General features: G+C 41.3%; 1 protein-coding gene across 3 annotated transcripts in view; it reads left to right on the top strand.

The window, feature by feature from the left end:
* Window positions 1-14,196, top strand: part of igsf9b (immunoglobulin superfamily, member 9b) — a 32,825-nt gene extending 18,629 nt beyond the window's left edge. The window contains exons 5-23 of one of the 3 annotated variants that reach the window (XM_056730050.1): window positions 2,135-2,281; window positions 3,206-3,345; window positions 3,606-3,723; window positions 4,261-4,402; window positions 5,169-5,314; window positions 5,409-5,551; window positions 5,637-5,777; window positions 5,852-5,968; window positions 6,045-6,195; window positions 6,281-6,392; window positions 6,483-6,658; window positions 7,055-7,293; window positions 7,368-7,452; window positions 7,653-7,823; window positions 8,595-8,631; window positions 8,770-11,952; window positions 12,097-12,272; window positions 12,378-12,567; window positions 13,206-14,196. In XM_056730050.1, coding sequence (XP_056586028.1) covers window positions 2,135-2,281; window positions 3,206-3,345; window positions 3,606-3,723; window positions 4,261-4,402; window positions 5,169-5,314; window positions 5,409-5,551; window positions 5,637-5,777; window positions 5,852-5,968; window positions 6,045-6,195; window positions 6,281-6,392; window positions 6,483-6,658; window positions 7,055-7,293; window positions 7,368-7,452; window positions 7,653-7,823; window positions 8,595-8,631; window positions 8,770-11,952; window positions 12,097-12,272; window positions 12,378-12,567; window position 13,206 — 5,615 coding nt within the window. In that variant the 3' untranslated portion in view covers window positions 13,207-14,196. Of the gene's footprint in view, window positions 1-2,134; window positions 2,282-3,205; window positions 3,346-3,605; window positions 3,724-4,260; window positions 4,403-5,168; window positions 5,315-5,408; window positions 5,552-5,636; window positions 5,778-5,851; window positions 5,969-6,044; window positions 6,196-6,280; window positions 6,393-6,482; window positions 6,659-7,054; window positions 7,294-7,367; window positions 7,453-7,652; window positions 7,824-8,594; window positions 8,632-8,769; window positions 11,953-12,096; window positions 12,273-12,377; window positions 12,568-13,205 lie in introns of those variants that run through there. The other 2 variants (XM_056730051.1, XM_056730052.1) reach the window with 2 other exon arrangements.
* The last annotated feature ends 11 nt before the right edge of the window (window positions 14,197-14,207 follow it).

The raw sequence follows: 14,207 nt of genomic DNA, 5'->3' as shown, positions 1-14,207 counted from the left end.
TAACGCACATCAGCTCTGAATCGGTTGTTTGTTGTCTTGTACATTGTCCTGTCTGTTCTTTATGTTTGACGTTTTAAAAGTGCATGTCGCATAGTCGTAATTGGGGTGTAAGCTGGAACTCAGCTTTGAGAAGAATTTAAGTTTGGCAAAAAATTACACTGCACATGAGCAAATAATGAGCGACCCAGAGGACCATCAAACATCAAAATATGAATAAATCATAGGACCATATCTAGTGTTTGCTTAATTTTCTGTCAGATTTTTTATTTCCTATTTATTTTTTGGATGTTAAAATAAACCAATGTTCTCTCATACGTTATAGTTTGGCAAATAATTAAGCCCATAAATACCTTCAAATTTTAGTGTTTTGTTCATTCTGTTCCTCGTGTTTTAACGTTTTTATTTTAACATGAGGGAGCTTTAAAGGAACTATAAATATGCCCTCCAGACATCACTTTTGGCCATTACTCTTTGAGTTATAGGTCTTAAACAAGTAGATATAAATTAGCGTAGGAAGGATGGAGTTATGGGACATGTAGACACCTGCATGCCTTACTGGGGCACTCCACAGTATGATAAAAGGATACAGGTGTGTTTATGTTGTGTTTCTCAGCTGTAACGTTTCCGCATGAAATTGGCTCGGTGTGATTTTGGCACTTTATGCGGTGAGCGTGTCACATCACGACAGACTGCTTACTTTCAAATCCCAACGGCTGCTGGGAGAAAACACACACACACACACTAAAAGTGTATCTGCTGTCATCAATTACAACCCCTGGAAATTGAAAATGTGAATGAAAGGAAAGGATGTGCTGGAGGAGATGAAAGTGTGCTGACAAACACATACACGCACACACACATATCCTGTTTCAAAGAGTTCAGTGTACTATAGTACATAACTGAGTCAAGTGCACCTGTCACTGTGTGTGTGTGTGTGTGTGTGTATGTGCCTGTGTGAGTGCATTTTAGTTTTTGAGTTTGTCTGCATCTGTGTGCGTCCGTATCTGTTTGTCTCTGTCTGTCTGTATGGCTGTCTGTCTGTCTGTCTGCCTCTCTGTCTGTCTCTTGTCTACATGTGTCAGTCTGTCTGCGCGTGTCAGTCTGTCTGGGGTATCCTTGACTACCGTAGAATAAAAAAATATTGGATATTTTTTGTTCTGTTGAACAACAGCACCTGTGATTACCATTTTAATTCTTCCTACTGATAGTAGTTAATGATGTCCCAGAACTGAAAATTACCAACATTCCTCCAAATATATTGAGGTTTGGAATAACTTGAGAGTGGAGTAAACACTGGCAGAATTTCCATTTTTGGGTGAACTGTCCCTTTATCAGATTGGTCATTTCACAAATCTTCTCTGCCACGTCAAGTATCAGCAATACTGTTACCCAAACATGGAGTTTAGAAAATGACCAAAACATTTATTGAGACCAAAATATCAAAACAACCCAAAAGTGGATCCGGAACACCATAGACACCCAATATTAACGTACTAAATACCAATTGGAGGAAGTGCATAGCAATGCCCTACATATAACACATAGCATTATAACAATGTAGCAGAAACATTTATTACCACATGTTCTACTCTATTACTTTTAAGGAAGGTAACGTAAACCGTAATCTGACCTGTTGTTTCACATCTCTGCATAATTTCAAATCTGTGTCCCACCTGTTCAAAACTCTCACCCATCCTGAATTCAGTATAAACGCATATACTGCTATAAGACTTTTCATGTGGATGTGATGCTTTGTGAAGATTGTTGCAGATAGATGGTGACGATTCAGACAGAATTTTAGACACTTGAAAATCAATTTCATTGCATTATATAACAAAATATTGAAAACGAACGATAAATATAATAATTTCTCAGTTTGCAGCGAGTGTCCAAATTGTTTGTGCCACTGTACACATGGATTATAGAGAGATCTGTTTTCAGCGTTGTGCATTTCTACTGTACTGTAATACTGTAACATTAACTAATAATATAAATAATACTCAAAAATATCAATGTTATGTTTTTGACTGTTCTGTAATGTTGCATCTGTGCAGCATTTTCTTTCAGCGTATTACAGTCTTCATCATGAAGAAGTTTACATGGAATAATGGTCCTGTGGTCTGTTTTCGTTCAGGTCGAGTGTCTCTCAGTCGTGGAGCGAGTCTGCTGGTGGAAAAACTAACTCTGGATGATGAAGGCTGGTTTGAATGTCGGATTCTTCTGCTGGACAGAACCACAGATGAGTTTCAGAACGGCACCTGGAACTTCCTCTCCATCTCGGGTACCACGGGAAACTTTTTAAAGCGCTTGGATAGCACACGCCGTATATATTGTCACATTACGCTGAAATCTCATAGCACGGTCTATAAAAATCTTTTATAAAGCTGATGTTATGTTTTCCATTCATGCTGGATGACCCACAATTGAGCATCGGATAAAAGCCACTTGTAAGCTTATGGAGGCACAATCTTTGATCATTTTTGAGTCTGTATTCAGATGGATGATGGTTTCATGTGAAATCAACAATTGAATATAAATTAAGGGCTTTTACGCTTTGCTTACAATCTTTTGACATCTGCCCACACTGAACTCTCTCCATCACACCTACATGATAACATTCACACTTTCTAAAAACTCACACACACACACACATGCTTTCTCCACTGGTGTGTGAATCCTCAGACCGGCTTTACTGACGATAGAATCTCTCTAGAGTTTCTGCACAGTTTTACACCCATTATATACACAGTGTCTGGTTGCACAGGTTTTGTAAGCTGTCATTGTGTAATGATGTGTGCAGTCGAACGTGTCTTAAAGGTCTCTTTGCTTTGCATCATTGGCGTTCATGATCACTAGGCAAAGAAATTCACCATAGTGATATTATCGTGACACATCATTGAAATGTGTGTTTGAATTAAATAAATAATGGCAACAACCGATGGCAAAAAATTTAGCCCATGGATCACACTCAGGTTATTGTTAACACCCACTGAAACGCATGATGTCAACCTGCACTTATTTTTCTTTCGGAGTAGAGATTTTCGGACTGGTTACCCAAATCAGTACTGGAGAAAATTCCACTTTGTTTGATGAAATTTACCGTGTCTAGTGTTATAGTGGATTTGCTTTAGTTATAATCAATTGGTTTCAAGACACACAGTCGGTTTGCACTGAGAGGTTTTGATGATTGAAATCTGTGTTGTAGCTCCTCCGGTGTTCATCAAAACACCTCCTGCGTTCCTGGAGGTCATGTTGGGTGAATCTCTCGCCCTCCGCTGCGATGCTCACGGAAACCCCAAACCCACCGTCACATGGAGTTCTGTTGAGGACTATGATGCGTTTGAGGTAAAGAGGAATCCGTCAGCCGATTAACAGAAAGCATATTTGAGATCAAAAGTAAACCTGTTTCGTTTATTAAATGAATTTGCTGGTGTTCACGATTCATCGATGAGTGTTATTCTTAAGAAATAGTCCCACCATATTATTTTAAGACTGAAGAATCCTTTTCAGGACAGGAAATGAAAATGAGGGTAAAGTTCCGTTTTTGCTGTTAACGTTTTAACCCTGAATGTTTCTACATCTTAATTATTAATGTTCTCCAACAGGTGGTCAATGAAACCTTGTCTTTAAGCAAGGTTACGAGAGAAACCGCTGGAATGTACAAGTGTCACGTGTCCAACCCTGAAGGGAACCTAACCCACACCACTCGGCTGCAGGTCAAAGGTCAGTGACCCGTCTCGTCTTGTCCACGTGTGTAGCACAAACCAGAAGCGTGTCTGTAAAAGGGATGAAGTTTATGAAAATTTTTATATATTTTCGCTGTCCTTCCAAAACATTTGAAAAACACTTTACTTTTGAAACGATTAAAAACTTTTGTCAGAGTTGACAAGGAGTTTAAAATGTGCAAAACCAACTTTTTTACTTTTCATGACATAAATTAAAAATCTCTAAATATGGAGATACGAGGATTCTGAAGGACAGCAGTGATATGTCATTAATAAATTCATCTTTTAATGGAATACAGTTTAAGAACAAACCATAGAAACTATTTGAGAAACTGTAGGCTGTGACACAAGCAAACACTGCCCCCTATTGGTCCCTTTGCTGCAGCACAGTTCTTTTTTTTTCTCAAATAGGAAATAAGCAAATCATCTTACTAAATCTGTATCTCGGACTCTAAAACCTGCTAAAATCCAAATGTATCAAAGCTAATTACTTGCATGTGTTCATACATTCACACTTCTTCCACGTTTCAAATAGGTCCTCCAGTTATCATCATTGCTCCTGAAGACACCACCATGAACATGTCCCAGGATGCCGTTCTGCAGTGCCAGGCTGAAGCATATCCTGCTAACCTCACGTATGAGTGGTGGAAACAAGCTGAAAACGTCCATCACATCGAGTAAGTCTCCTAATGTTACAGGCCAACATGAATAATGAATCAGCTTGAATCATTTTGAAAGTTATCTTAACTGACCTGTCTATTTTACTTTCCATAGTGTTTAGTACCGTCATTTGAGTTGTTTGTTATTGATGAGTTGATATCAATGACAGGAAGTTTTTTTCATTGTATTTAACAAATTTAACCCAATTTTCTTTTTCGGAAGAGATGTGTGATATATATTATATATGATGTGTTCATATATTAATATTAACATTCTTTTAAAAAGCATGTTTTTACTTTTCATTGACAATTGTAGAGAGTTTATAATATGCCAGTTGATCAAATGCTTTTTATTAAATGTTGTCATTTTGGACAAATTACAAAGAATTTTATCATTTTCTCCTTGTACTTATGTATATATTTTAGCAATTTAGCAAAATATAAATTATTTTATATTGTGGTACAATTTTTTTTATATTTGTATTGTAGAGCTATGGCGATATTATGATTTGAGGTCTGTTTAATCCTTTTGGTTTGTCAAATTTTACACTTATTTTTCTCCGCTATTTTTTATGGTTGGTCTATTTGCTTTTTATTAATTTATGTAATGATAGTTTAATTAAACCTCGAATGTTGTCATTTCTTTAAAAAATAACAAACGTAAATAGTTTTGACTATTGAATATTGAAAATGGTTATTGTTTTGGAAATAAGTATTTTGTCATTTATTACATCTTGTTCAAAATAATGTAGCCCAATCATGTATTGAATGTTTGTATTTAAAGAACTCTGAAATCACGTGTTAAAATCCTTGTGGACGGTACCCTCCTCATTTCGGGTCTGATCCCTGAGGATTCTGGGAATTACACCTGCACACCAACCAACGGTCTAATGACGCCACCCTCCGCGTCAGCCTACCTCAAAGTTAAACGTGAGGACATTGTAAATGTCATTGATAGTTTTCTCCAAAAAAAAAACAATAAATGAATGATAGCATTTACAGCCTGATTCATTGTCTCCTTAAGATCCTGCACGAGTAGTGCGGATGCCCCGTGAGACATATCTGCCCGCGGGCAAGGGGGGAACCATCCAGTGCCCGGTTCAAGCTGAGCCTCCAATGCTGTTTGTTAACTGGACCAAAGATGGATCCTCTTTAGACCTTGAGCAGGTACATTATGAATATTTATATCATCAAGCGTCTTATTTCATTGTTGCCTATGACATCAACTGTTTTCTTCATCTTGATTGGTCAGTTTCCAGGCTGGATGGTGAACTCGGAGGGTTCTGTGTTTATAACTGCAGCCAATGATGACGCGGTGGGCATGTACACCTGTACAGCATATAACAGCTATGGGACCATGGGCCAATCAGAACCTACCAAAGTTATCCTCGAGGTAAACGACACCCTTCATTTTTTTATGCTGCCATAATCCTTTTTTTGTTGTTAATAATCCTCTGTTCTCCACAGGACCCCCCATCATTCCGTGTCTCGCCACGTGCTGAGTACCTACAGGAAGTGGGCAGGGAGCTAACGATACCCTGTCAATCTCAGGGAGACCCCGCCCCCAACATCACATGGAGAAAGGTAACGCGTGTAGAAGTCTAATACAATATAGGAACACATAAAATGACTCGTTATGATTCTTCCTCATTTGATGTAGGCTGGCCCCGCTCCTCGTTCGCCATTCGCAGTCTTATCCAATGGATCTCTGGTCCTGCGACCACTCAGTAAGGACCACCAGGGGGCGTGGGAGTGTCTCGTCACCAACCGTGTCGCCACCGTCAGCGTTACAACCATGGTGTTAGTGCTCGGTGAGAGGAACGGGGAATAGGTTTCATTCCAAATGAGCCTCATCCACATGCGACAAAATCAACTTGTTTCTGTTTACGGCTTTAGGTACGAGTCCTCACACTGTAACCTCCGTGTCTGTGGATCCAGGGATAAATCAGGCCAAGGTGTCCTGGGAGCCGAGCTTCGATGGAGGATACACACAGAAATTTACTGTATGGTGAGTCGAGTCAAAAGTAGATTCAAGGTGATCGTTTTCTTCTGTATTTTTGCTCAATCTTGTGAGCTCGTATTTCTCCGTTTTCATCAGGGTGAAGGCCACGCTAAGAAGAAAACATGAGTGGGCGTCCGTCCCTGTGCCTACGTCCAAAACCTCAATGCTGGTGACAGGACTGCAAGCTGCCACGAGTTACCAGTTCAGCGTTCTGCCACAAAACAAGCTGGGCTCTGGACCCTTCAGTGACATCATCACCGTCAGGACGCTGGGTCAGCATCTCTTTTAATGCATACAACTGTAACGTACACCACATGCTAGATGACATCATCCTTTAGCTTCAGTCATTCAGATGCATATCTTTGCACATTTACTACTCTTAACACCATTTCTACAACGGACGCGACATGACAACCCGCTTGTTCTTAATTGTTTTCTTCCCTCCGTGATGTGTCGCATCCAGTGTGGACAAAATTTGAAATTATATTGGATTCTAATGCGTTTCGATTTTCTTTTGTCGTGTCGTGCCACGCCCGGTGTAAACACGGTGTAAGGTTACAAGAAAGTTTTTTAAGGTCATCCGAAACATTTCCATCAAGACTGTTATTTTCTCAAACTGCTGTGCTGAGCATATGATTTAGTATTTTTTGTGTGCTTTTCGACTACAGCAGCTCCAACGGAAGTTCCCACTGCGGTGACCGCCATTGTAACATTAGCCCCTCCCACCTCACTGTCAGCCAATCGGACGTCGGTGGGCATATTACTGCAGTGGCTTCCGCCAGCTGCGGACTCTCCACCAATCACAGCTGTTGTCATGCAGGCAAGGCGGGACAAGGGCGAGTGGCTCGCTCTGTATGACACAATCTCTGTCAACACGACAGAACTGATCGTACAAGGATTGGTAAAGGTAAAACGTTAGAAAAACATTTGGGAACATGCCAGCTTGGTGTGGGCACTTATGTTTACTTTTTTCAATTACAGGACTCCAATTATGAGCTCCGTCTGCTGTCTCGCAGAAACAAAGTGGTCAGTGTGCCCAGCGAATCGGTCTTGATTTCAACTGAAGGTGAGGTGAAATAAATCTGTATTCGGGCTAAGAGCAGGCATGCTTTTTTAAAGTGTTTTTGTGTTCCTTACCAAGACTATTTGCTGCTTTGCGGAACAGTTTTACGTTCAGTGTGGACAGACAGGTGGTCGCTGGAAAGCTGACACACCTTTTTTTAAAAATGGTCTTCCTTTTAAAAATGCATTTCGTTTGGCCTTCAGGTATGGAGATGTATGCAGCTCCACCCAATCTGCTGGCCTCTATTCCTGAGCCGCTGCTGGCCGGCGTTATTGGAGGCTTGTGTTTTCTGTTTCTTGCCATCATCCTCTCTCTGGTGACGGCTTGTGTTATGAATGAAAGAAGAGGCCGACGGCGGAGGAAGAAGAGAGATGGTAAAAGCAATAAAATTACAAAAGCACCTGAATATGATGTTATTTTTATTTGAACTGAAGGTACATCTCTGTAAACACAATTTGAAACATGCATTTTGATGCCTTATCTCTATAATCGTATTTAAGAGGAATACAGACTCGGAAAAAACTTAGAGACCATTTCAAAATAATCATCTGTTTTTCTTAATTTAATATTTAAAGGTATGTGTTTAGGTAAATTATTATATTTTTGTTTAATTCCGTTAACTACTGACAGTATTTCTCCAAAATTCCAAAAAACAAAATAGTTTTTATTTGCAGAAAATGAACAGGTGAAAATTAAAGATGCTCTGTTTATTTTTTCAGACCTCAAATACTGCAAAGAAAAGTAGTTCATGTTCACTTCTAAGCAATACAACAACAGTATTTAGGAGAAGTTTAATGAATTTTTAAATGCGATATCCTAAACTTTTATCACAGTTTTCATGCGTCTTGTCATGCTGTCAGTCTTTCACATTGCTGTTGGATGACTTTGTCACTCCTGAGGTTTGATTTAGTTGAAATTCAAAATACACTGGACTGGAATGGCCACAATACATCAACAAATTTGGAATGGTCTCTATATTTTCCGCAGCTATATGATGAACGTTTACATATTTGTTTGAAACTCTCAGTGGGGTTGTCATGCATGGCATCTCTGTTTCTGCCAAGACTGCTTTGCTTGCATCATTTCATCTTTTGACTCATTATCTGTGGCATGATATGAACTTTACACCCTCCCCATCATTTCAGATATCCCCTCTGCCCTCCAGAAGAGTCCGTCTCTGCAGTAAGTGTCCATTCTTGCTATGCATGTGTCACATTGCGTCCTCATTTTCGTTTCTGTATTACAAGTGATGAATTTCTTTCAAAAATCTATCATGCTTAAGACGCTCTGTAATTGTTTTCTCATCTTCCCTATCCTCAGAGCTGGCTCGCCTTCTGACAGCCCCGACAGCGTGCTGAAATTTAAGTTGTGCCCTCCTCTAAACTTCTTCCCCAGCTCATCCTCCTCTGATCGTTCGGACCGGTCCTCCTTTAATAAGAGCGGCCGCGGTGAGGACCAGGATCAGACAAAGCAGCTTCTATCTCCATCCTCTCCAACTCCTTGCTACACACTGTTTGAGAGCCACTTTGGAGGCTCTCCATCGCCCACATCTGCCATTGAATCCATATCCAGAGGTCCTGATGGACGCTTTATTATCAAACCCTCCCTCGAAGACTCCACCCTAAGCAACATCAACAAAAACCTCAGAAAAGAATTCCCACAATCCCTTGGTAGAGTGTGCGTTGAAGACGGTAACAATGCGTCTTCCAAAGATTCCAATTCTGTAAATTCGGAGAAGAATGGACAGAGAGAGACGTTGACTGTGACCCAGCCAAACCAAGAGAGTCCCTCTCACTCACCTGGGAGAGTGAGGGCGATGGCCAGAAACTTCTCACGTCATGGCTGCTTCTATTCAGATGATGAGCAGGGCTGTTCTGAGGCTTTGCTGGAGAGGACCAGCTTTTATTCAGACTGTAGTGAGAAGAGAAAATACCAGAGTGCCAGCAAAAGAGATGACATATTCCCGAGTCTAACCAGGAGAGCCCAAGGTATAGAGAAAGAAGGACTGATTCATCAGGCAGGTTACCAGCCCATCGATGGAGACAGCCAGCTGACGGAGCTCAGCACTGTGACGTCTCAGCTCGATGGAGAACGAGACAGAGACAACTTGAGCAAATGCCTGAGACTGGTGAAGGAACGTGAGCAAATTGAAAGGGAGCTAGAGCGCTACACGTCCAACCAAAGAGCACAGGTGCATGAAACAAAACAGAGGCGAGCCAAGTCTGCAAGCCCCTTACGAAAATGGACATGTGTTGAGTCTGAAGACCCCATTTGGAAGCCTCAAGGCATCCATTTACGTCAAAAAGCACGACCTAGCAGCTTGGCCCAGCGTGTGTCGGATTATAGAAGGGGCTGTTATTTTGGAAACACCAGCAGTCCTATGGAGAGGCTACTTCCTTCTTCTTCATACGTCCAGTGGGATATTAGTCCGGTGACGTCACCCAACAGTCTGGTTCCGGCTCAGAGCCTTTCTGAAGGAAACACTCCTCGCTGCCTCTACCCTCACACACGTCAACAAGACATTGTCAAAGCGGAAGACTCGGTGGATGCAGACTTCTCATGTTCACAAACCACACAAAACACTTCTCTCTCGCTTCTATTTTCCACGAGGAATAGCATGTCTCCCTTTAGAGCTGACCAGAGCAGGACACGATCCCCAGAGAGACCCTCGAAGGAGGACCAGGAGTTGTCCATCAAGACTTTAGCAGAGGAGGAATGGAAGCAAGAGAAGAAAACACTAACAGATGATTCAGCATGTAGATCAACATCTCCTGCTCCATCGAGTCTTCAACCGTCAGAACTGCACCATGTAGTGATGGAAAGAGAAGGAGACACATGTGTAACACAGACAGATCATGTAAGAACTGAGCACAAAGTCAGTCTCAGTCATAATCCTTCAGACTGCTCCACACTGCCCTATGATCATCAGAAAGTAGCAGCAAAGAGAAATGAGATGGTGAGGGATGAAGCCTGCTCCCTGTTACCGTACAATGAGCAAGAGAAGGAGGCTATCAGGGCTCGATCTCGAGAGAGCGACAAATGCATCTTCAATGACAGCCCCAGTCGGATATCTCCGCTGACGGTGTTTGAAAACGAGGCTGAAAGTGACCAATCGAATTTCTCTAGAATGTCAGAATTAATAAAAGCTCCTCCGGTCAGGATGTCTCCTGTTCAGACCAGCGCTATCCTGGAATATTTGAGTCTTCCAGGGTTCATCGAGATGAGCGTAGATGATCCTGTAGATGTGACTGAACCTTCAGAATTCATTGATCCCAGCATCCAACCAGACACAGGGGGTGAACCTGACCTAGTACCCAAAGCTTGGGAAAAACATGATCAAGACCAGTCTAAGATTGACAGTAATCAACACAATGGGGTGGTTCATGAGCGAAGCACCCAGATAACTCATTCTAAACCTGCTAGTGTTTTAAATTCTGAACCCACAAGCAATAAAGGTTTGTTATCACATAAAGAGAAAGAACAAAGTTCAGTACAACCCTTGCTTTGTCAAAAAAGATTTGGGTCTCAAAGACAAGACAGTACTAAACGGATTCCAGCGCAGACATTGATAAACACAGCTAAAAGTGTGGCAGCCATAGTTTCCAGTCCTCAAAGTCTAGACTGTAGATCTGAACAACCTCACATGCATCAGGGTGAAAGAAAAAATATGATAGCCTCGCGGATCTGTCAAGCTCTGGTGCCTTTGATGAAGAAGTCACTTAGCGTTGGTCCATGTAGGAACTTCTCTGGGCAGCCACGTTGTTTTCTTAAAAAGTCCATCAGTGTAGGTTTTCCAAGATGGGAACATCATGAAAATCCACGAGCTTACATCTCTGAGACCTGTTACAGAGATGAGTTACCCCATCAAGATTTAAGGGTCAAATCCTATAGTTTGGGTCACACCCCCGCACCCTGCTATCCCATGTCAGGTTCAATCTGGCGAGGGCCAGCGCCCTTTCATCCAAGATACTTTGAGTCATCTCACCCTTCCATACCGGGGCCGGACCCGCGTCGGCAGGCTGCCGTCTTTCCAGGTGTCTCACGGTGGCCTCTGTCCTATCAGGACACGCTCAGGTCAATTCAGCACAAGTATGTCCCACAAGTTCCCTCTAGACCGTTTTGCCCACCCGGACCTGTGGCGAGAGGAGGATATTTGCATCCTTCAGAACCTAGAAGGGTCCCGCAAAGGCCTTTCCTCCCGAGGGGTTACAGCTGGCCTTCACCGTATCGTGCAGTATTTCCTCTACGAGAGCAGGACTTCCCAAAAGAGGTGGAGAGGGGGGTGAGTTCAGTCAGGGTTTGTCCAGAGACGGACGGCAGGGGAGGAGATGGGGGGAGAGCAAGTTACGCCAGTCAGAGCAGTGGAAGGGGTAGTGTGGGCCCGTATGGACACCTACGCCAGTCTCTTTCCATCACCCCCACCTTACCGAGCTCACCGGAGACCACTGAAGAAAGTGAGAGACTCAAGACAGACTCAGGCATGCAAGAACAGAGGTCTAAAAGGTGAAACACAGACACAACTGAGGCAACACACTGATGGACTAGGATAGTTGCCATTGGATTTTTTTTGTTTGTGTGTGTTTGTTTGTATTATTTTGTCAAAATCTCACTGTGTATATGTGTGTGTGTGTGTGTGTGTGTGTGTAGAAGAAACACGTCTGTAGATGAAAGTTACGAATGGGATTCTGCAGAATTCTCTGCTGATCCTAATATCCTGGAGGCCATGAATATGGAACGGCCCCAAGCGGGCTTTGGGCGAGGCAGGGAGTTAAAGCGTGATCTGCCGCCCTCCACCGCTGGCCTCCAGGACGCCCAGAGTAAACGTGAGAACTTGATCTCTTCAACGTGTTTTATTTGTTCCCCACTTGACAAGTTAACTTTTGATTTCTCCCCCATCCTCTCTGACTCCTCCGTTCCTCTCTTCTTAGGCCTGTATTCCATCAGCCCTCCCCTTGTATCCCAGTCTCCCCATCAGCGGTACAGTCGTTCCCTCAGCGATGCTCGCTTCAATGCCCTGAGACAAGAGTTTCAGGAGTATCTCAGAGCCCAAGCATCCTGCTCCCAAGACCCCGGCATTCCCCCTGACCCAGACTCTGATTCCAGCTCTGCACTGCTCTGGTGTGACCTCCCTTCAATCCTTTGACCTATGACCTGCATAGAAAAGAGGAGTTCACCCAAACATCTGTCATCATTCATTTACTCCCATGTGGTTCCAAACCTTTACGACTGACTTTCTTCTTTTATTGACTCTTCCAATGAATCAATTGAATACAAGGAGATTTTTTTGTGAAACCAGAATAGTATCAGCAGATAAGTGAATGCAGTTTGATGGTTATTTTAAAACACAACATTTAAGCATTTTGGCACAGTGCAAAAGCTGGCTTGATATTTAATGAGAATATTTTTATTGTTTTAGCATGAGCAATGCAAGGTAAACCCAAGATGACTTGAGGTGTCATGGTGGCCCGCATGCTAATTTAAGTTTTGGTTAAAAGTAGGAAAATTAACTAGACGTTCACTAAATCATCTCCTTTTGTGTTTCTCTTGAGTCAGTCAGTCTTATAGGTTTGGAGTAAGATGTGAAGACAGATTTTTAATGGGTGTGAATTATTCCTTAAGTCTATTCCAGCTTGTTTTTGAAGTGTTTGCTTCATTTTGCATGAACATTTTGATGACATTTTAACTCGCTTTTAAATGATTGATATATTATCATAATGTTTCACTAGAAGACAACTAACTGTGTTTTTGTTTTTTAGAGCATCCCAGTGAAGATGAATTAAAGTACAAACCTGAGAAATGACTTGAATAACCTTGAGAGGCCTTGAAGCTTCTTCCCACAGCTGATTGAAGAGTCTTGCGAGGTCCATTCCGTTTCTAATGTTTTCTTTTAAACTTGAAAAGTTTTTATGAAGTGTAGTTTATAGATCTGTCTTCTGCTGGTGTATGTATTTATCTGTAAGTCTTCGATCCCAGGTTGAATGTCTGTGTCCAGACTACTGCAGAAGCTATGAAATGTAGTACAGTTTCGCTCGGAAGATACAAAATGTTTTGTATTAATGTTGATATTTGTTGTTGGAAATAGAGTCTGGAAAAAATATCACAACCTGACAACAGCGTAGTCTGCTTTGACAATCCAATACTGCTACTGAGAATACGGTTTTATAGTTTTCATTTCAAATAACTGAAATGAATCTTGATACATGTTCTTGAGTACATGTATATACAATAATGATCCACAAACATGTGTTAACTGTGTTCATATTTGAGCATCATTCATTTTGAAACTGAATATCCTCAGACATTTTCCTTCAGGTCGATATAAAACATTCAGTGCCAACATGAATAAGAAGCCTAGCAAAAACCAAATTCTGTATTTTTTTTTATTATTTACTTGATGTTATTAACTTTTCCAAACTATAAAATGTTTTTATTTCACTTTAAAACAAAGAACTCGATTGACCAGCATTAAGGAGTATTTATAATATGGCTGAAAAAAAAACAGTGTTTCCACATAAATCTCGTCTCTGTTCATAATGTACATAATGTCATTATTTCCCAGATTTCATGAATGTTTTAAGATAACTTTCTTAAAAAGTTGTAAGAAAATCTATCTTATATTTAAGATGCTGCTGTACATTTTTGTAATACGTTCGAAGATTTTTGTAAAAAGTGTTTTTATATGTTATATTTAGTTTTCATTACTTGTTTTTATATGCTTGTCAAATAAAGTGTTTCCCAGAAAACACTACTGTGATACC

This window comes from Triplophysa dalaica, chromosome 18 (genome assembly GCF_015846415.1).
Source record: "Triplophysa dalaica isolate WHDGS20190420 chromosome 18, ASM1584641v1, whole genome shotgun sequence".
NCBI lineage: Eukaryota > Metazoa > Chordata > Actinopteri > Cypriniformes > Nemacheilidae > Triplophysa > Triplophysa dalaica.
Note: the sequence above shows the minus strand (reverse complement) of the source record. Positions and strands in the feature narration are given on the sequence as shown.